This window comes from Tachypleus tridentatus, chromosome 10 (genome assembly GCF_004210375.1).
Source record: "Tachypleus tridentatus isolate NWPU-2018 chromosome 10, ASM421037v1, whole genome shotgun sequence".
Lineage (NCBI taxonomy): Eukaryota > Metazoa > Arthropoda > Merostomata > Xiphosura > Limulidae > Tachypleus > Tachypleus tridentatus.
In genome coordinates this window covers 111,137,448-111,159,651 of record NC_134834.1, presented here as the reverse complement: position 1 = coordinate 111,159,651, position 22,204 = coordinate 111,137,448, and the positions used below count along the sequence as shown (strand labels likewise).

At 34.0% G+C, this 22,204-nt stretch overlaps 1 protein-coding gene across 1 annotated transcript in view; it reads right to left on the bottom strand.

The window, feature by feature from the left end:
- Window positions 1-2,383: 2,383 nt before the first annotated feature.
- The window catches only part of LOC143228442 (choline transporter-like protein 1), a 34,402-nt gene continuing 14,581 nt past the window's right edge, over window positions 2,384-22,204 (bottom strand). Inside the window, exons 10-16 of the mRNA XM_076459702.1 lie at window positions 21,247-21,353; window positions 19,733-19,873; window positions 11,866-11,978; window positions 9,037-9,203; window positions 8,123-8,215; window positions 3,948-4,040; window positions 2,384-3,648 (exon numbers count right to left, since the gene is read on the bottom strand). Of these exons, the coding sequence (XP_076315817.1) occupies window positions 3,580-3,648; window positions 3,948-4,040; window positions 8,123-8,215; window positions 9,037-9,203; window positions 11,866-11,978; window positions 19,733-19,873; window positions 21,247-21,353 (783 nt within the window). The 3' untranslated portion in view covers window positions 2,384-3,579. The remainder of the gene's footprint in view (window positions 3,649-3,947; window positions 4,041-8,122; window positions 8,216-9,036; window positions 9,204-11,865; window positions 11,979-19,732; window positions 19,874-21,246; window positions 21,354-22,204) is intronic.

Genomic DNA, 22,204 nt, shown 5'->3' with positions numbered 1-22,204 from the left:
TGTGACAGAGTCTCGAAAGTTATTGGACTCTTAGTATTTTTAAAACTCTTTTCCGACAATTCGTGGTTTCTGCTCATAGCTTTGCTATGTTTTCTCCCCAACTAGCCAGAGCAACAACCTTTTCGTTGGTTGTACTAATGGCTAAAGCTTGTTTATTCAACAATACTGTTTCTAAACTTATCTATAATATTCTTGAAGTAATATTCTGTCCACTGTGACAAATCTTTCAAAAGCTATTTTTGTTTTGTTTTATTTAAAGACATATTTTAAAAAATGCACTCTTTCAAGTAAGCCTCAGATGTCAATGGATTACAGTTATATTTAAAACAGTGAAAAAGGTAAATTATACAACTTATTGCTCTTAAGTCCAGACTGCTCGTCCCAAGTCATGTCAGACTTCAACAGTGAAGCATTTTTTCGTCGTCACGTAGTAGACTTATATCTTAGGCACAGGTTCCTATAATAGAAGTGTTTTGTGTAGCACAGAACCATCGAGTCAGATATATAATGAGAAGATAGATCTAGAGGATCTACGTAATCCACATTTTGTAGAAAGCTGATACAGTTGGAGGCTGATCAAATAACTTGTGCACATTTCACTGGTTAAAGCACCACCATTTAAAACTGTTACGCAGCTGTACATTTCCTTTACTATGTATTACTTTCCCATAATTCGAAACCATAATCTAGACGATCATTTCCCTCACTATCTGTTACATCCCTACCATTTAAAACTGTTACCTAGACGAGCATTTCCTAAAGTATGAAGAGCTTTCTGTTTCAATACCCATCCCTACCCGGATCTTAACCAGTTTTACCCTAGTTTCTCAGGATTGGGTTTAGTTTGGTTTGTTTTGATTTTCGCCCAAAGCTACACAAGGGCTATCTGCGCTAGCCGTCCCTAATATAGCATGTAAGATTAAAGGGAAGGCAGCTAGTCATCATCACCCATTGCCAACTCCTGGGCTATTCTTTTACCAACGAATAGTGGGATTGACCGTCACATTATAATGCCTCCACGGCTGAAAGGGCGAGCATGCTTGGTGTGACAGGGATTCGAACCTACAAGTGAAAAGTAATACGTTCACACATATGAAACAATCAAATGTGTTAATATAAAAACTGTGAAGGTTTTAAAAAAATAAACATTTTTCATTTTCACAGACCAATGAAATTTTAATCACTGACCTGCGTGAATGTAACCTCAGATTTAATAACTTAAGTGAAACCCTCTCAACTGTGAAGGCGTTACAACGTGATGGTCAATCCCGCTTTTCTTTGGTGAAGAGTACCGCAAGACTTTGCAGTGGGTGATCCAAGCAAGTTTGTAACCCTTTTGGTTGACAATTTTGAGACAGTGTCAGCTTGTCTTAGTACTTTTGCTGGACGCATGTAAAGTAATATATTACTGGTTTACCGTATACCTAGTTTTTTGTTTATATCAAATGTTACAGGATAGTTTATTATATCGACATGCCCATAAAAAAAATCAACATACTATACAGAGTAACTTATCGCAAAACGACTTTGGAATACAAACTGTTATTACTCAACATACTATACAGAGTAACTTATCGCAAAACGACTTTGGAATACAAACTGTTATTACTCTACATACTATACAGAGTAACTTATCGCAAAACGACTTTGGAATACAAACTGTTATTACTCAACATACTATACAGAGTAACTTATCGCAAAACGACTTTGGAATACAAACTGTTATTACTCAACATACTATACAGAGTAACTTATCGCAAAACGACTTTGGAATACAAACTGTTATTACTCAACATACTATACAGAGTAACTTATCGCAAAACGACTTTGGAATACAAACTGTTATTACTCAACATACTATACAGAGTAACTTATCGCAAAACGACTTTGGAATACAAACTGTCATTACTCAACATACTATACAGAGTAACTTATCGCAAAACGACTTTGGAATACAAACTGTCATTACTCTACATACTATACAGAGTAACTTATCGCAAAACGACTTTGGAATACAAACTGTTATTACTCAACATACTATACAGAGTAACTTATCGCAAAACGACTTTGGAATACAAACTGTTATTACTCAACATACTATACAGAGTAACTTATCGCAAAACGACTTTGGAATACAAACTGTTATTACTCTACATACTATACAGAGTAACTTATCGCAAAACGACTTTGGAATACAAACTGTTATTACTCAACATACTATACAGAGTAACTTATCGCAAAACGACTTTGGAATACAAACTGTCATTACTCTACATACTATACAGAGTAACTTATCGCAAAACGACTTTGGAATACAAACTGTTATTACTCAACATACTATACAGAGTAACTTATCGCAAAACGACTTTGGAATACAAACTGTTATTACTCTACATACTATACAGAGTAACTTATCGCAAAACGACTTTGGAATACAAACTGTCATTACTCTCTGCACTCACGCAGGTCGTTTGCATCGTAGTTTTCATTGCAAAAAGGCGCCGTTGTTATGTTGTCATGCTCACATTATATCAAGCGTCTCTGCATGTTTTCCATAGTCCATAGTGACTTAACTGTCATGACTACCCCTTTAGCTGCTTTTGTATTTTGTGATTAAATGGATATGTTGTTGAAGCAGCTTTTCTACTCGTTTGCCTGGCATGGCTAAGCGTGTTAAGGCGTGCGACTCGTAATCTGAGGGTCGCGGGTTCGTATCCCTGTCGCGCCAAACATGCTCGCCATCCCAGCCTTGGGTGCGTTATAAAGTTACGGTCAATCCCACTATTCGTTGGTAAAAGAGTAGCCCAAGAGTTGGCGGTGGGTGGTGATGACTAGCTGCCTTCCCTCTAGTCTTGCACTGCTAAATTAGGGACGGCTAGCACAGATAGCCCTCGAGTAGCTTTGTGCGAAATTCCAAAACAAACAAACAAACAAAATATCGTCTGTTGTTTTCACAGAACTTGCCGACATGGTTTTCAAACGAGGCCCAAAATTCTTGTCTTTCAACCAGTTCACTAACCTTCTTCAAGATAAGAAAGGATTTTGCTATATTGATGTTTAACATTATTTTAATATAACTTTCTCAACCACTTGTATAACTGACAGGTTGTGTGCAGTTCATTAAATTGCTGGTTACATTTGTAACCACTGATATAGGCCAACATGAACTTCATAATAACAAAACGAAGTTACCGATCGCTCTGAAAAAAGAAATCATTTTAATCCAAATTAATTCACTTATCTAACGTTAAATTCAACATCTAACAGTTGCACCTGTGTTTTTGAAATTGTGATTTTCTGTATATACATAAAATAACACAGGGATTGCATTTAGATTCTTGAAACGCTAGAAATCTAGCAAATACAGACGAGAATGATGAAAAAAACCACCCGAACTTGTATAATACAGAATAGAACTGGTATTTATATTTATATTACTCAAGGTTATTCTAAACAAACTATTCATTGATTCAGACAAACAGGCTTAACACATATTTTACACAACACAATACGTAATGATACTTGAAGTTTAATAAATATATTTCAGAATTAACTGTACGATTCGAAGACGCCAGATGATCAACCTCCATGATTCTTTCGACGTTTAGCTTCTAATTCTAAAGCCTTTTTGCTGTTTTCAACAAATATCTAGAATGAAAGAAAGACACCACTTTATAAAATTTGTCTTCAGTTATTTTCTGAAAAGAAACTTTTTAAGAACTTGTAATTGCTCATGTTCAAAATAAAAACTATATTCGTTAACTTGTAACATTTATTCGATACATTTAGGTGTAGTGATTACATACCATAAGGTAACTTTTATTCGATACATTTAGGTGTAGTGATTACATACCATAAGGTAACTTTTATTCGATACATTTAGGTATAGTGATCACCTACCATAAGGTAACTTTTATTCGATACATTTAGGTGTAGTCATTACCTACCATAAGTTTTCGGCTCATGAAGTAAGGCTTATTTATTCCATCATTTCGTTCGCAGTCCTCGCAGAAGCACAGAAACAGGGTGTCAATAGCCATCTTGAATAAAAACAAAAACACCAGGTTAAACACCGACACAGTGAATGGTGCGCTGTATAAATGGTTTAAATCATACAAATAAAGTCACGTACATGGTACTTTATTTGTAATACACTGGGTGTAGAGATGATGTTAGTGATTTTCAGAAGGATCATTAAGTGAGTTGGACAAATCAATGTTAGAGGAGTTTTAATCATATTAAATACAATATATACATGCAAACATATATTTATCTACAAGTGGGTTTTATCGACATCACTGATTAAATGCAATATAGTCCATAAATTATAATTCGGTTGGAAGTAACATTCAGAGTGTCATGAGAGAAAGGGATTTTAGTGTAATAGTTGATCAGTTATCCAAACAGTGTGATGTTGATAGTGGTAGGGTGATCCATCCAAACAGTGTGATGTTGATTGTGGTATGGCGATCCATCCAAACAGTGTGATGTTGATAGTGGTAGGGCGATCCATCCAAAAAGTGTGATGTTGATAGTGGTAGGGCGATCCATCTGAACAGTGTGATGTTGATAGTGGTAGGGCGATCCATCCGAACAGTGTAATGTTGATAGCGGTAGGGCGATCCATCCAAACAGTGTGATGTTGATAGTGGTAGGGCGATCCATCCAAACAGTGTGATGTTGATAGTGGTAGGGCGATCCATCCAAACAGTGTGATGTTGATAGTGGTAGGGCGATCCATCCGAACAGTGTGACGTTGATAGTGGTAGGGCGATCCATCCGAACAGTGTGATGTTGACAGTGGTAGGGCGATCCATCCAAACAGTGTGATGTTGATAGTGGTAGGGCGATCCATCCAAACAGTGTGATGTTGTTAGTGGTAGGGCGATCCATCCAAACAGTGTGATGTTGATAGTGGTAGGGCGATCCATCGGAACAGTGTGATGTTGATAGTGGTAGGGCGATCCATCCAAACAGTGTGATGTTGATAGTGGTAGGGCGATCCATCCGAACAGTGTGTTGTTGACAGTGGTAGGGCGATCCATCCAAACAGTGTGATGTTGATAGTGGTAGGGCGATCCATCCAAACAGTGTGATGTTGATAGTGGTAGGGCGATCCATCCAAACAGTGTGATGTTGTTAGTGGTAAGGCGATCCATCCAAACAGTGTGATGTTGTTAGTGGTTGGGCGATCCATCCAAACAGTGTGATGTTGATAGTGGTAGGGCGATCCATCCAAACAGTGTGATGTTGATAGTGGTAAGGCGATCCATCCAAACAGTGTGATGTTGATAGTGGTAGGGCGATCCATCTAAACAGTGTGATGTTGATAGTGGTAAGGCGATCCATCCAAACAGTGTGATGTTGTTAGTGGTTGGGCGATCCATCCAAACAGTGTGATGTTGATAGTGGTAGAGCAATCCATCCGAACAGTGTGATGTTGATAGTGGTAGGGCGATCCATCCGAACAGTGTAATGTTGATAGTGGTAGGGCGATCCATCCGAACAGTGTGATGTTGATAGTGGTAGGGCGATCCATCCAAACAGTGTGATGTTGATAGTGGTAGGGCGATCCATCCGAACAGTGTGATGTTGTTAGTGGTAAGACGATCCATCCGAACAGTGTGACGTTGATAGTGGTAGGGCGATCCATCCGAACAGTGTGATGTTGTTAGTGGTAGGGCAGATAGTATTTTAGGTTGTAACTACAAATATATTGAATAGAAGTTTAAAGAGATTATAACTTCATTGTATAGGCCACTGTTTAGACCACATTAGGAATATTGTGTTCGGACTTTGGCTTCTTACGTCACTGGATAGAGGGATTAAGATAATTAGAACTGTTTTCTCTTGAAACAAAGTGTGAGAGTGACTCTGATTGTAAAAGGAACTGATAATGTTGATTTATCAACTTTATACTTTACAGCAAGAATTATAAAACTAGGGGAGAGAGAGATTTGGGTAGGGTTATTTTTAAAATAGGCTGGTTGACATGTTGCCTTCAGATGTTGTCAGGTAGTGTATTTAAGCGCGTTTAAAAGAAAGTTTGATAGATATATGAATGATAAGAACTGGCTTTAATTTCATTTATTTAATAGTTTTAGTTCGACTTAGAGGATTGTCAAACAGAGATGGTCCCTTGTTATCCCTAAACTTTACACAGATGACATATTTTTTACTCAGCTAGTTCCGAACCACTTAAAGACATTTCTTATGTTAACATAAAACAGCAAAGTTCACAGTTGATTAATTACCTACCAAATTAACTTTCTTAGCGTCTTCACGTGATGGCCTTCTAAACACTAACATATACACCATAGCTATTGGCAAATAGTAATAGCTTCAACACTAACTGAAATAAAAAAGGGAACTGAACCAAGAAAACCTGTACTGGTGAAAACAGGTTACAGACAACATACTAGTATTTAAAACAAAACGTGTTACAAAACTGACAGACGAAATGAAAAAGTGACATCCATAAACAGTGCAATACCAACGTTTCAACCTTTTGTTATTACCTATCACGTTAAAGTGACATCCACAAGCAGTGCAATACCAACGTTTCAACCTTTTGTTATTACCTAGCACGTTAAAGTGACATCCACAAGCAGTGCAATACCAACGTTTCAACCTTTTGTTATTACCTATCACGTTAAAGTGACATCCACAAGCAGTGCAATACCAACGTTTCAACCTTTTGTTATTACCTATCACGTTAAAGTGACATCCACAAACAGTGCAATACCAACGTTTCAACCTTTTGTTATTACCTATCACGTTAAAGTGACATCCACAAACAGTGCAATACCAACGTTTCAACCTTTTGTTATTACCTATCACGTTAAATTCACAAATGTTTTCCGCTTTATAAAAACACAAAAAAACATTTTCATCAACTACAGCTCATATTTTTCTTGAAGTTCACAGCATGCCCTTCCAGAACAGAAGTTTTAAAAGACATTCTTATCCACGCCTAACCGTAAAATGATTGTCATTCATGTGTTAAAGTTCATTGTTAAAGTACGGATATCTCCAGGAAGGTCATCGGTAACTTTCTGAACGTGGGGTGATGAAATCTGGGGTTAATTCCCACGATGAACAGAGTGCAGATACCCCATTTTATTTTGTAACAAACAAAAACCGACAAATATAACAATAAAAACCTTAATGTTTCTAAAGCAATTAATTTCACAACACCCAATATCATGCATCTCATATAATGTACAATCTGTAACGGACAGAACCAAAACATCATGCATCTCATATAATGTACAATCTGTAACGGACACAACCAAAACATCATGCATCTCATATAATGTACAATCTGTAACGGACACAACCAAAACATCATGCATCTCATATAATGTACAATCTGTAACGGACAGAACCAAAACATCATGCATCTCACATAATGTACAATCTGTAACGGACAGAACCAAAATATCATGCATCTCATATAATGTACAATCTGTAACGGACAGAACCAAAACATCATGCATCTCATATAATGTACAGTCTGTAACGGACAGAACCAAAACATCATGCATCTCATATAATGTACAATCTGTAACGGACACAACCAAAACATCATGCATCTCATATAATGTACAATCTGTAACGGACACAACTAAAACATCATGCATCTTATATAATGTACAATCTGTAACGGACAGAACCAAAACATCATGCATCTCATATAATGTACAATCTGTAACGGACAGAACCAAAACATCATGCATCTCATATAATGTACAATCTGTAACGGACACAACCAAAACATCATGCATCTCATATAATGTACAATCTGTAACGGACACAACTAAAACATCATGCATCTCATATAATGTACAATCTGTAACGGACACAACCAAACTACATTTAACATTAGGTCATTAATGTGTCAGAGATTGTTATTTGTTCTTATGCTATACTTAAATTTAGAGAAAATTTTGTTAAACGCTAAAAGTTGTTTATATTTTAACTCAGTAGCAATAACGAATATATACAGAAAGTTAATATGGTGATCATAGTACGTATTATAATTAAATTATCAGCTCTATAAGTTACATTAACAATTTTATCACTATTATTTCTCTCTGTTTGTTCGTGTTTATTTGTTTACCTCATACACTCCTAGAAAGGAATGTGCAACAAGATAAGCGAACACGCAGGCCAGTGAGACCGGTACCCATGTGTAGTTAACGCCCTCTTTATCCTGTAAAGAAAAACTTATAAGAATGTTTTCATACAAACTGTTTACAAGGTTAATATGTATATAATTATGGAATATTATGGTATTTTCGCACCACTAATTCGTTTATTTTATCAATTAAACCACTAATTTAAGCCAATGTTCACAGACAACGGGTAAAATATACCAATTACGGTATAATAAACCGAACATTATCGTGTCAAAACGTTAGTTAAAAAATTTGAAACAAAGTGAGACAATAAAGTTATCTAGAGAAAGTGACTGAATAATAATACGTCGAGCGTAATAGGTTGGACAAAACTGACCAATCAAAACCATACTGCAAGATTCTTTAACTGGATTTAATGATTGCAGAATGACCGATAAGTTCACAAAATCGTTTGGCTTATTTACCCAGTGTTAATTTCAGTATGACCGATTAGAGCACATTTAAACAGTTTCAAACTCTCTTAGCATGATGCCACAATTTATATCAAGGGTATCTTGTGCTGGGTAGATGTAGTAGTACTAGTTATTTAGAATGTGTCATTTATAAAAACACAATAAATAATTAGTAAATAATGATAGATTGGTTAGATTAGAGTTACGGGGTGTGTGTAGGGGCACTCCATGAGGTCTGCAGGCCATGTGCAAAATTTCATAAAAATATTATTTATAGAATAAAAATATTTTCCTTAAAATTAAAATTTATACGAAAAAAAGGATCCATGAGTTTGTGAACCGTTGGGTTACACACATCATTGTATTCATTACTAGCATGAACCACCAGAGTACATTTAAAAATCGTAATTTTGACATCCATACAGACAGACGGTATAATTTACCTTCACAAGTTCTAGTCCAATGAATGCAGTCGCTACAGTAACACCAGCTTTACCAAGAAACAGAACAAAATCTCCAACCGAGTTGATTGCTGCTACTCGGAGAATGTTGTTCGACAGCAAGTGAAAGGCCTTTTGTGCGGCTTTGCAAAACGAATAGCCATAGATTGCTAGTGGACAGAGAGTGTGGTGTTAAAAGGTTAGATCTTCTTTCTAGAACATCAAGATCTTAGTCATAACTTCTAGTTTCCAGGATCAGAAATAAGGTTTCGTTAGAATTGTTACCAGAACGGATGACCGTGATCTCATGTTCCACCTGAGTGGTAACCAGTTTGGTAGCCATGATAAAACTAAATTTTAATAAGCAACTTTGTATTATAAGAATATATTGTACTTAAAGATTATGTTAGTAACTGAAACTATTTAAAAATCAAGTACAACATATGTATTGTTCAAATTTTGTACAGACAAGTAGGTACCAATATATACGTAACAAAGCTAGCTGTATAGTAATATACGTAACAAAGCTAGCTGTAGTAATATACGTAACAAAGCTAGCTGTAGTAATAAACTTTTAATGGCAAAAATTATTACAATAAGAAAGACATAACTACAAAAACTGGGTTACTTAAGATTAACTTTGGTTCAGATTAACCTGATTACCTAATTTAATAACGCAACACTAAAGGGGAAGCATATAGTCATCACCACCCACCGCCAACTCTTAGGCGACTCTTTTATTAAAGAATAGTGGGATTCACCATTATAAAACTCTCACTGCTGAAAGGACGCGCATGTTTGATAAGGATTCGAACCCGTGACTTTAGTATTATGATTCGAACACCCTCGCCTTGCCAGACCGACGTTTTGTTTTAATATTCTAAGTAACATTAAAGTTTTCTACATTACTAAAGCTGGCATACATATCCATACCTCCATGGATGTAAAGCTTTTGAAATAGTTCATTGTAATTTTTTTTCCTTTGTCCTAACTGTATTTTTGTTCATGCGCAGTACCAAGTGTAAGATGCGTATATCAGGATTTGTGCCAACCTGCCTTATGTATGTATACACACACTAGTACTCTTTTTCAGCACAAGAAAGAAGTCATTCAGACCTCAGATAACAGTTCTATCAGAGTCATTCAGACCTCAGATAACAGTTCTATCAGAGAATTAAAGCGACAAGATTTCGTCATTTATTCTGTATGCTTCTCTGGAAAAGTCACTTATTTACTTAGATAAAAAATTAGTTGAAATGGTGAAATTTTGATTGACTTCGTAAACACATATATAGCAATTAAGGTGGCTTTATAAGTACAGTAAGCTTTGATCTTGCTCAGCCAATACTGTGAAATATTGGTAATATTCAGGTATTTTCAAGGCAGTTTTAAAGGAACGATTTTTATGCCCGCCATTTTGTTTTATCACGATGCATACTATTAAATATCAGGCCGTCCCATAAGTAATGTCCGAAAATCTAATACAGAAAGTACATCATCATTTCTGTCTTTGTAGAAGGCTTTAATGACTAAAATATGTAGTAGGACGTGTATAAAAATATTCAGACAAATAACAGAAACTAACTCAACTCCACTTTTTCAGATTATTAATAAAATAAACCCTTTTGAAGATGGATGTGTCTGAGGAGCACATTTGGAATATAATGCTTTATGAGTTTAAAAAAGGCAACAGTGCAGCAGAAACTACACGAAACATTCAAGGTGTTTATGGTGCAGAGTCTCTCAATAAAAGAAAAGGTGGTTTCAGAAGTCCAGATCAGGTGATTACCATGCGTCACGTTCAGGTCATCCTGTTGAGTTTAATGATGACTTGCTGCTGGCTACACTTGATGAAGATTGTGCTGTAACAGTTGAAGAACTAGCACTGAAGCTTAATTCAATCCATTTAACAGTTCACTGTCATCTGCAACACATTGGAAAGATGTCAAAACTTGGAAAATGCGTCTCCCATGATTTGACAGAAGCTAACCTCAGAGCGAGAGTGGACATTTGCACTTATCTGTACGCTCATGAACGTAACTGACCTGTTTTGGACAAGTTAGTGACTGCAGATGAAAAACTGAATATATTATAAAAATGTTAAGCGCTGCAGACAATGGCTCAGTACAGGTAAACTGGCTGAAGCACAGTCCAAAATGGACCTCTACCCTAGGAAAGTCTTGTTAAGCGTGTGGTGGGGTATTATTGGTGCGATCCACTTCGAGTTGCTGCCACTCAATGTAACAATTACATCAGACTTCTACTGTCAACAGTTAAAGGAGCACTTGAATGTTCCACTGAAAGAAAAGAGGCCTGCTTTGATCAATCGTAAAGGTGTTGTGTTACACAAGATAATGCACGGCCCCATACAGCAAGGATCACATCTGTAAAGACTGAAGAACTAGACTGGGAAATCTTCCACATCCTTCTTATTCTACATATCTTACCCCATCTGATTATCATCTTTTCCAAAGTTTGCAGAACTATTTTGATGGAAAAAGAGCTTGGAACACATGAAGATGTCAAAATTACCAATTCTTTTCCTCCAAACACTAAAAATTTTATAGAAGTGACATTAAGAAGCTTGTGAATCATTGAGAGGAAGTAATTAATAATAATGAAACATACATTATTGATTAAATAACATTAAAAGTATTTGAAATTCTTTCTCTTTTTCTGAACCTAAAACTGGACATTACTTAAGGGATGACCTGATACAATTATACTTGATATTATTGTTAAATTCAGTGTTACAAATAGTGATATTTTTCTTGACATTTTGTGGTTAAAGATTCAACTATTCAAACAATAAATTCATAAGAACATGCTTACCGACTTCAATAAAGGCATTTCGGTTTAAAAAAACCAAGAACTTTTCAAAACACCAGAGACAACAACTACAGCACTGGATGAATGTGGTACACCAGGTTGGATGTTCTTTCATTCTAATGTTGGATAAATTGAGCAATAACAAATGTTTTAATTTTCTCAATAACAACAAATAACAATGAAACAATTAATACTGCTTTGAAAAATATTGAAAAAAATAACTTGAATAATAATATTTTGAAAAGTATTGTATGCAACCAACAGCACGTGTAAGAATGTTATGTACGGTTAACACAGGTAGCAATATATGTAACAACTGGTATAACTAACATTATCTGTAAGAATGTTATGTACGGTTAACACAGGTAGTAATATATGTAACAACTGGTATAACTAACATTACCTGTAAGAATGTTATGTACGGTTAACACAGGTAGTAATATATGTAACAACTGGTATAACTAACATAACCTGTAAGAATGTTATGTACGGTTAACACAGGTAGTAATATATGTAACAACTGGTATAACTAACATTACCTGTAAGAATGTTATGTACGGTTAGTAATATATGTAACAACATGTATTGCCTGTAAGAATGTTATGTACGGTTAACACAGGTAGTAATATATGTAACAACTGGTATAACTAATATTACCTGTAAGAATGTTATGTACGGTTAACACAGGTAGTAATATATGTAACAACTGGTATAACTAACATAACCTGTAAGAATGTTATGTACGGTTAACACAGGTAGTAATATATGTAACAACTGGTATAACTAACATTACCTGTAAGAATGTTATGTATGGTTAACACAGGCAGTTATATATGTAACAACTGGTATAACTAACATTACCTGTAAGAATGTTATGTACGGTTAGTAATATATGTAACAACATGTATTGCCTGTAAGAATGTTATGTACGGTTAACACAGGTAGTAATATATGTAAGAACTGGTATAACTAACATTACCTGTAAGAATGCTATGTACGGTTAACACAGGTAGTAATATATGTAAGAACTGGTATAACTAACATAACCTGTAAGAATGTTATGTACGGTTAACACAGGTAGTAATATATGTAACAACTGGTATAACTAACATTACCTGTAAGAATGTTATGTGCGGTTAACACAGGTAGTAATATATGTAACAACTGGTATAACTAACATTACCTGTAAGAATGTTATGTACGGTTAACACAGGTAGTAATATATGTAACAACTGGTATAACTAACATTACCTGTAAGAATGTTATGTACGGTTAACACAGGTAGTAATATATGTAACAATTGGTATAACTAACATTACCTGTTAGAATGTTATGTACGGTTAACACAGGTAGTAATATATGTAACAATTGGTATAACTAACATAACCTGTAAGAATGTTATGTACGGTTAACACAGGTAGTAATATATGTAACAACTGGTATAACTAACATTACCTGTAAGAATGTTATGTGCGGTTAACACAGGTAGTAATATATGTAACAACTGGTATAACTAACATTACCTGTAAGAATGTTATGTACGGTTAACACAGGTAGTAATATATGTAACAATTGGTATAACTAACATTACCTGTAAGAATGCTATGTACGGTTAACACAGGTAGTAATATATGTAAGAACTGGTATAACTAACATAACCTGTAAGAATGTTATGTACGGTTAACACAGGTAGTAATATATGTAACAATTGGTATAACTAACATTACCTGTAAGAATGCTATGTACGGTTAACACAGGTAGTAATATATGTAAGAACTGGTATAACTAACATAACCTGTAAGAATGTTATGTACGGTTAACACAGGTAGTAATATATGTAACAACTGGTATAACTAACATTACCTGTAAGAATGTTATGTGCGGTTAACACAGGTAGTAATATATGTAACAACTGGTATAACTAACATTACCTGTAAGAATGTTATGTACGGTTAACACAGGTAGTAATATATGTAACAATTGGTATAACTAACATTACCTGTAAGAATGTTATGTACGGTTAACACAGGTAGTAATATATGTAACAACTGGTATAACTAACGTTACCTGTAAGAATGTTATGTACGGTTAGTAATATATGTAACAACATGTATTGCCTGTAAGAATGTTATGTACGGTTAACACAGGTAGTAATATATGTAACAACTGGTATAACTAATATTACCTGTAAGAATGTTATGTACGGTTAACACAGGTAGTAATATATGTAACAATTGGTATAACTAACATTACCTGTAAGAATGTTATGTACGGTTAACACAGGTAGTAATATATGTAACAACTGGTATAACTAACATTACCTGTAAGAATGTTATGTATGGTTAACACAGGCAGTTATATATGTAACAACTGGTATAACTAACATTACCTGTAAGAATGTTATGTACGGTTAGTAATATATGTAACAACTGGTATAACTAACATTACCTGTAAGAATGTTATGTGCGGTTAACACAGGTAGTAATATATGTAACAACTGGTATAACTAACATTACCTGTAAGAATGTTATGTGCGGTTAACACAGGTAGTAATATATGTAACAACTGGTATAACTAACATTACCTGTAAGAATGTTATGTACGGTTAACACAGGTAGTAATATATGTAACAATTGGTATAACTAACATTACCTGTAAGAATGCTATGTACGGTTAACACAGGTAGTAATATATGTAACAACTGGTATAACTAACATTACCTGTAAGAATGCTATGTACGGTTAACACAGGTAGTAATATATGTAACAACTGGTATAACTAACATTACCTGTAAGAATGTTATGTACGGTTAACACAGGTAGTAATATATGTAACAACTGGTATAACTAACATTACCTGTAAGAATGCTATGTACGGTTAACACAGGTAGTAATATATGTAACAATTGGTATAACTAACATTACCTGTAAGAATGCTATGTACGGTTAACACAGGTAGTAATATATGTAACAACTGGTATAACTAACATTACCTGTAAGAATGCTATGTACGGTTAACACAGGTAGTAATATATGTAACAACTGGTATAACTAACATTACCTGTAAGAATGTTATGTACGGTTAACACAGGTAGTAATATATGTAACAACTGGTATAACTAACATTACCTGTAAGAATGTTATGTACGGTTAACACAGGTAATAATATATGTAACAATTGGTATAACTAACATTACCTGTAAGAATGCTATGTACGGTTAACACAGGTAGTAATATATGTAACAACTGGTATAACTAACATTACCTGTAAGAATGCTATGTACGGTTAACACAGGTAGTAATATATGTAACAACTGGTATAACTAACATTACCTGTAAGAATGTTATGTACGGTTAACACAGGTAGTAATATATGTAACAACTGGTATAACTAACATTACCTGTAAGAATGTTATGTACGGTTAACACAGGTAGTAATATATGTAACAACTGGTATAACTAACATTACCTGTAAGAATGTTATGTACGGTTAACACAGGTAGTAATATATGTAACAACTGGTATAACTAACATTACCTGTAAGAATGTTCTACATAACTAACTTAGATCATAATATCTTGAAAAATGTTATATACAACTGATATAACGGTGTCCGAAAGAATATTCTATACAACAAACTAAACAATAAATACCTATAACAGTGTTTCGTACAACTACTGTGGACAACAGAACCTATAAAGGCGGTAATAAAGAACAGATATGGATAACACTTACTTATAAAAATGATTTTGAAAGCAACATTCATAAAAGATTAAAGACTACACTACAGTAACTATAAGTGCAACATACCCATTTTGAGCTTGAAGAAAAAAGTTCTACCTCTCAAAAGAGCTCGGATTATGGGTTTTTAAATTAATTTCTATAAAAACGTCTGGAATTTACGTGTTTTTCTCATATCATAAGTGTACCATAAGGATTTGAATACCAGTATCGTTAAAGAATACATTCTACTTAGACAATACTATAATAACATAATTTCACACTAAGATTTTAGTAGAAGCACTTGTCGTAATGATAATGTTATAATAGTACAGTTGCACACTACGGATGTTAATAGAACTTGTAACGATAATGTTATAATAGTACAGTTGCACACTACGGATGTTAATAGAACTTGTAACGATAATGTTATAATAGTACAGTTGCACACTACGGATGTTAATAGAACTTGTAACGATAATGTTATAATAGTACAGTTGCACACTACGGATGTTAATAGAACTTGTAACGATAATGTTATAATAGTACAGTTGCACACTACGGATGTTAATAGAACTTGTAACGATAATGTTATAATAGTACAGTTGCACACTACGGATGTTAATAGAACTTGTAACGATAATGTTATAATAGTACAGTTGCACACTACGGATGTTAATAGAACTTGTAACGATAATGTTATAATAGTACAGTTGCACACTACGGATGTTAATAGAACTTGTAACGATAATGTTATAATAGTACAGTTGCACACTACGGATGTTAATAGAACTTGTAACGATAATGTTATAATAGTACAGTTGCACACTACGGATGTTAATAGAACTTGTAACGATAATGTTATAATAGTACAGTTGCACACTACGGATGTTAATAGAACTTGTAACGATAATGTTATAATAGTACAGTTGCACACTACGGATGTTAATAGAACTTGTAACGATAATGTTATAATAGTACAGTTGCACACTACGGATGTTAATAGAACTTGTAACGATAATGTTATAATAGTACAGTTGCACACTACGGATGTTAATAGAACTTGTAACGATAATGTTATAATAGTACAGTTGCACACTACGGATGTTAATAGAACTTGTAACGATAATGTTATAATAGTACAGTTGCACACTACGGATGTTAATAGAACTTGTAACGATAATGTTATAATAGTACAGTTGCACACTACGGATGTTAATAGAACTTGTAACGATAATGTTATAATAGTACAGTTGCACACTACGGATGTTAATAGAACTTGTAACGATAATGTTATAATAGTACAGTTGCACACTACGGATGTTAATAGAACTTGTAACGATAATGTTATAATAGTACAGTTGCACACTACGGATGTTAATAGAACTTGTAATGATAATGTTATAATAGTACAGTTGCACACTACGGATGTTAATAGAACTTGTAATGATAATGTTATAATAGTACAGTTGCACACTACGGATGTTAATAGAACTTGTAATGATAATGTTATAATAGTACAGTTGCACACTACGGATGTTAATAGAACTTGTAATGATAATGTTATAATAGTACAGTTGCACACTACGGATGTTAATAGAACTTGTAATGATAATGTTATAATAGTACAGTTGCACACTACGGATGTTAATAGAACTTGTAATGATAATGTTATAATAGTACAGTTGCACACTACGGATGTTAATAGAACTTGTAATGATAATGTTATAATAGTACAGTTGCACACTACGGATGTTAATAGAACTTGTAATGATAATGTTATAATAGTACAGTTGCACACTACGGATGTTAATAGAACTTGTAATGATAATGTTATAATAGTACAGTTGCACACTACGGATGTTAATAGAACTTGTAATGATAATGTTATAATAGTACAGTTGCACACTACGGATGTTAATAGAACTTGTAATGATAATGTTATAATAGTACAGTTGCACACTACGGATGTTAATAGAACTTGTAACGATAACATCATTAACAACGTTAAAGATTCTTTGGACAAATCTTTGTCCTATTTTGTTTCTTGCATCTATTTATCCAGTTCTTTATATTTTCTGAACATTGTCCAATACTCATTTGAAGACTAATTATAGACTGAAATCAAACCTATACACACAACAATGTGTTTGTCGTGAAGTAAAAAGCAAACAATGGGCTTTCATTGCTTGAAGTTTATTTAGAGTAAAAAATAACACAACTTTAAAATAGATTCATAACTTATTTAAATGTGTAACTTATGACGAATCTTAGAGTACTTGACTAAGAAGGAAATACAGTTCAACGTAGCTTAAGAACAAGTTTTGAACAAACCCGATAAGACAAGGTTTACTCTCTTTCAACTGTAGAAGTAAGAATACTGATAAAGCCAGCTTATGCTATGATGTCACACCAACAATGTAAACTGATGGAGATACTGTTACGATTATTCACTAGGTATTCTACAGAAAGTTACCAACACAGTGTATCTACACTATACACAGTGGATAAAGCCAGCTTATGCTATGATGTTACACCAACAATGTAAACTGATGGAGATATTGTTACGATTATTCACTAGGTATTCTACAGAAAGTTACCAACATTGTGTATCTACACTATACACAGTGGATAAAGCCAGCTTATGCTATTGATGTTACACCAACAATGTAAACTGATGGAGATACTGTTACGATTATTCACTAGGTATTCTACAGAAAGTTACTAACACAGTGTATCTACACTATACACAGTGGATAAAGCCAGCTTATGCTATGATGTTACACCAACAATGTAAACTGATGGAGATACTGTTACGATTATTCACTAGGTATTCTACAGAAAGTTACCAACACAGTGTATCTACACTATACACAGTGGATAAAGCCAGCTTATGCTATGATGTTACACCAACAATGTAAACTGATGGAGATACTGTTACGATTATTCACTAGGTATTCTACAGAAAGTTACCAACACAGTGTAGATAAACACTATTGCTGATCATGCCAGTTCTGTAACACTGTATTGTAAATGGCGATAATACACCAATGGATGACATACCTATTGTAAGAACAGTATAATGGCTAGGTGACATACCTATTGTAAGAACAGCATAATGGTTAGGTGACATACCTATTGTAAGAACAGTATAATGGCTAGGTGACATACCTATTGTAAGAATAGCATAATGGTTAGGTGACATACCTATTGTAAGAACAGCATAATGGCTATGTGATATACCTATTGTAAGAACAGGATAATGGCTATGTGACATACCTATTGTAAGAATAGCATAATGGCTAGGTGACATACCTATTGTAAGAACAGCATAATGGCTATGTGATATACCTATTGTAAGAACAGGATAATGGCTATGTGACATACCTATTGTAAGAATAGCATAATGGCTAGGTGACATACCTATTGTAAGAACAGCATAATGACTAGGTGACATACCTGTTGTAAGAACAGCATAATGGCTATGCGACATACCTATTTTAAGAACAGCATAATGGCTATTTCTGTCACATTCATTGGCCACAAACAACCACCATATACAAGTCTGATTGGGATTTGTTGAGCATACAACCACAATATGAACTTTGATTGGGGTTTGTATAAACATCGTGTTCCAGTCTGGCTGGGGCTTGTTGAGCGTACTCACAGTGATAGTTAATGATAAATGAGTCGCAATGTTACTAAGATAGACGGACATACTACTGAGCCTATATCACTCCATCTCCACAATAGAGAAAAACCAATTCAGCACCTAGTTGATTTGAAGTGTGTAGCAAAGATATTAAAGCTGGTTATATCACTCGAGCCAATAATTCTAAAATCTAGCATTACAAGGTAAAATAAGCGTGACAGATGTGGTGAATACCATTCCAATAAATGTATTGGTGAAGTTTCCTTCAGTTTATTTTTTATACTCCTGTCATTAAACAATGGTAGGTCCATTAGTATTACCTAACAGTCAAACAGCACCATTTTTATACCAGTTGTAGGCCACATGATGGCGATGTACCTGTTTCTTATTAATTTGTATGTTGTGTACTTCCATTATAAGCTACATTACATACGCCACTAAGCACATAAAATAACTGTATAAATTAAAACATACGTATAGTAGGTATACGTGTACTTACTGTCGTTCAATTTTTTTGAAAATGGCGCGAATAAGTTTAAGAATAGCGACAAGAAAGGAACCGAGAGCAACAGAACCGAGATGATATCTCACTAGGTTGTAGAAACTTGTAGCGATTGGTGTCCCCAGTCTATTCTTGTTCCTAGGAATAAAATACAGAGCACCAGTAAGAACTTTATACACTAATTATGTTCCTAGAAATGAAATACAGAACACCAGTGAGAACTTTATACACTAATTATGTTCCAAGAAATGAAATAAAAAACACCAGTGAGAACTTTATACACTAATTATGTTCCTAGAAATGAAATACAGAACACCAGTGAGAACTTTATACACTAATTATGGTTCTAAAAATGAAATACAGAACACCAGTGAGAACTTTATACACTAATTATGTTCCTAGAAATGAAATACAAAACACCAGTGGGAACTTTATACACTAATTATGTTCCTATAAATGAAATACAGAACACCAGTGAGAACTTTATACACTAATTATGTTCCTAGAAATGAAATACAAAACACCAGTGGGAACTTTATACACTAATTATGTTCCTATAAATGAAATACAGAACACCAGTGAGAACTTTATACACTAATTATGTTCCTATAAATGAAATACAGAACACCAGTGAGAACTTTATACACTAATTATGTTCCTATAAATGAAATACAGAACACCAGTGAGAACTTTATACACTAATTATGTTCCTAGAAATGAAATACAGAACACCAGTGAGAACTTTATACACTAATTATGGTCCTAGAAATGAAATACAAAACACCAGTGAAAACGTTAAACACTAATTATTTGTCACAGAAAACTGTTACATTGCATGCTATGAGTAACAGAAATTTCTAGAATTATTTATATATTTTAGGGTGTATTTTTTGTAGTGAATAAATGATGTTGAATAACCTTTTATGCAACACATGAGCTTAAGACTAAGTCAGAGAACTCACGTTTAAAATGTTCTTAAATTGTTTATGAGTTTTGTTATATTGTTTATGAAAATACGCGCCGTGTTGAAATAATTTTCTCAATATTATCCACTTTAATAGAGGGCGCTTCTTGAAGAAATAAACTGTTTCAATAGCGTTTAGCTTTCGCTCAAAAACAAAATGAAAATGTATCTATTTTAAAGTAAACTATCAAATTATTTAAAATGTATGTATTTTAAAGTAAACTGTTAAATTATTTAAAATGTATCTATTTTAAAGTAAACTGTCAAATTATTTTTATACTTTAAACATCATATTTATTCTTAAAACTAGAAAAAGATATTCGAATACTGATAGGAAACTATTAGTTTTGACTCGAAAGTAAAGTTTTCGTAACAACAAGTTTAAATCATTGATCTGTACAACAATGTCGACTTATTAAACTTATAAACGTGATAATCGTACATAAACTGAAGTTGCATTTATCAATAAAAGTTGTCAAACAATAACATATTTATAGATTCTTGTCTTTAGTGGTACTCAATTGAAGTCGAAACCAAGAAAACAGACCTGGTAAAAAACCACATGGCTACAGAACCCGCTATAATCACGTGTTGACAAGAAATGACGAACTGTGTGAACCAGAATAATGCAAACAGATGATACCACTTCATCAGCTGTAAAAGAAAAGAAGAGCGCAAGTCTACAGATTGAAACGAACACTTTTATACAACACTTTGTCAGATACTAAATATCAGATACTTTGTCAGATACTAAATATCAGATACTTTGTCAAATACTGGTAAATTCTTTCTTAAATGTCAATAAATGCTACCCGTATATATTAATAAAACAACACAAAACTACATTAAAGACACTACATGAATTAAACGGATCGCAAAGGTTCTGGTTATAATGAAGGATATAGTAGGGTTCATATTGTTGTATGGATACATTGTGAACTGGTGGAATAGGTGGTGTGTATATACCGTTTACTGGCTTTAGTTTTGTTCAGCATGTTAAAAGAAAATAAACAAAAATTTAACAAGAAAAATAAGTTATGAGAGTGAAATGTGAGTGCTCAAAATTCACAACGCCCCATATTTGTATCACCCTTCACTGACTACAGACAGTTGTGGAAAGGTGACTGTTCTTCTAGGAAATATACAAAGAATAAGAAAAAGACAATCAAGTTCAAACAATAGTTGTACAAAGTTCTCACTTAGAGATTTTGTAACGAATGTAAACACTTCTTTATTGATGTTTAGGGAATTATACTGATAACTTAGGCTAGGCTTACCATAGTAATACACTAAGTTGTTTGTGTTTATGTCCAAACATCATACTGGGTTTTGAATTGCCACTTTCCAGGTACCGTCTTATGGCATTACATTACACTTACTATTTTTATAAACCTTCTCACTGGGTGCAGATAGTGCAAGGTGATAAGTATGTGGGACGTTTCTGGCTTGAGCACCCACACCCCTAGTATGTGGGACGTTGCTGGCTTGAGCACCCACACCCCTAC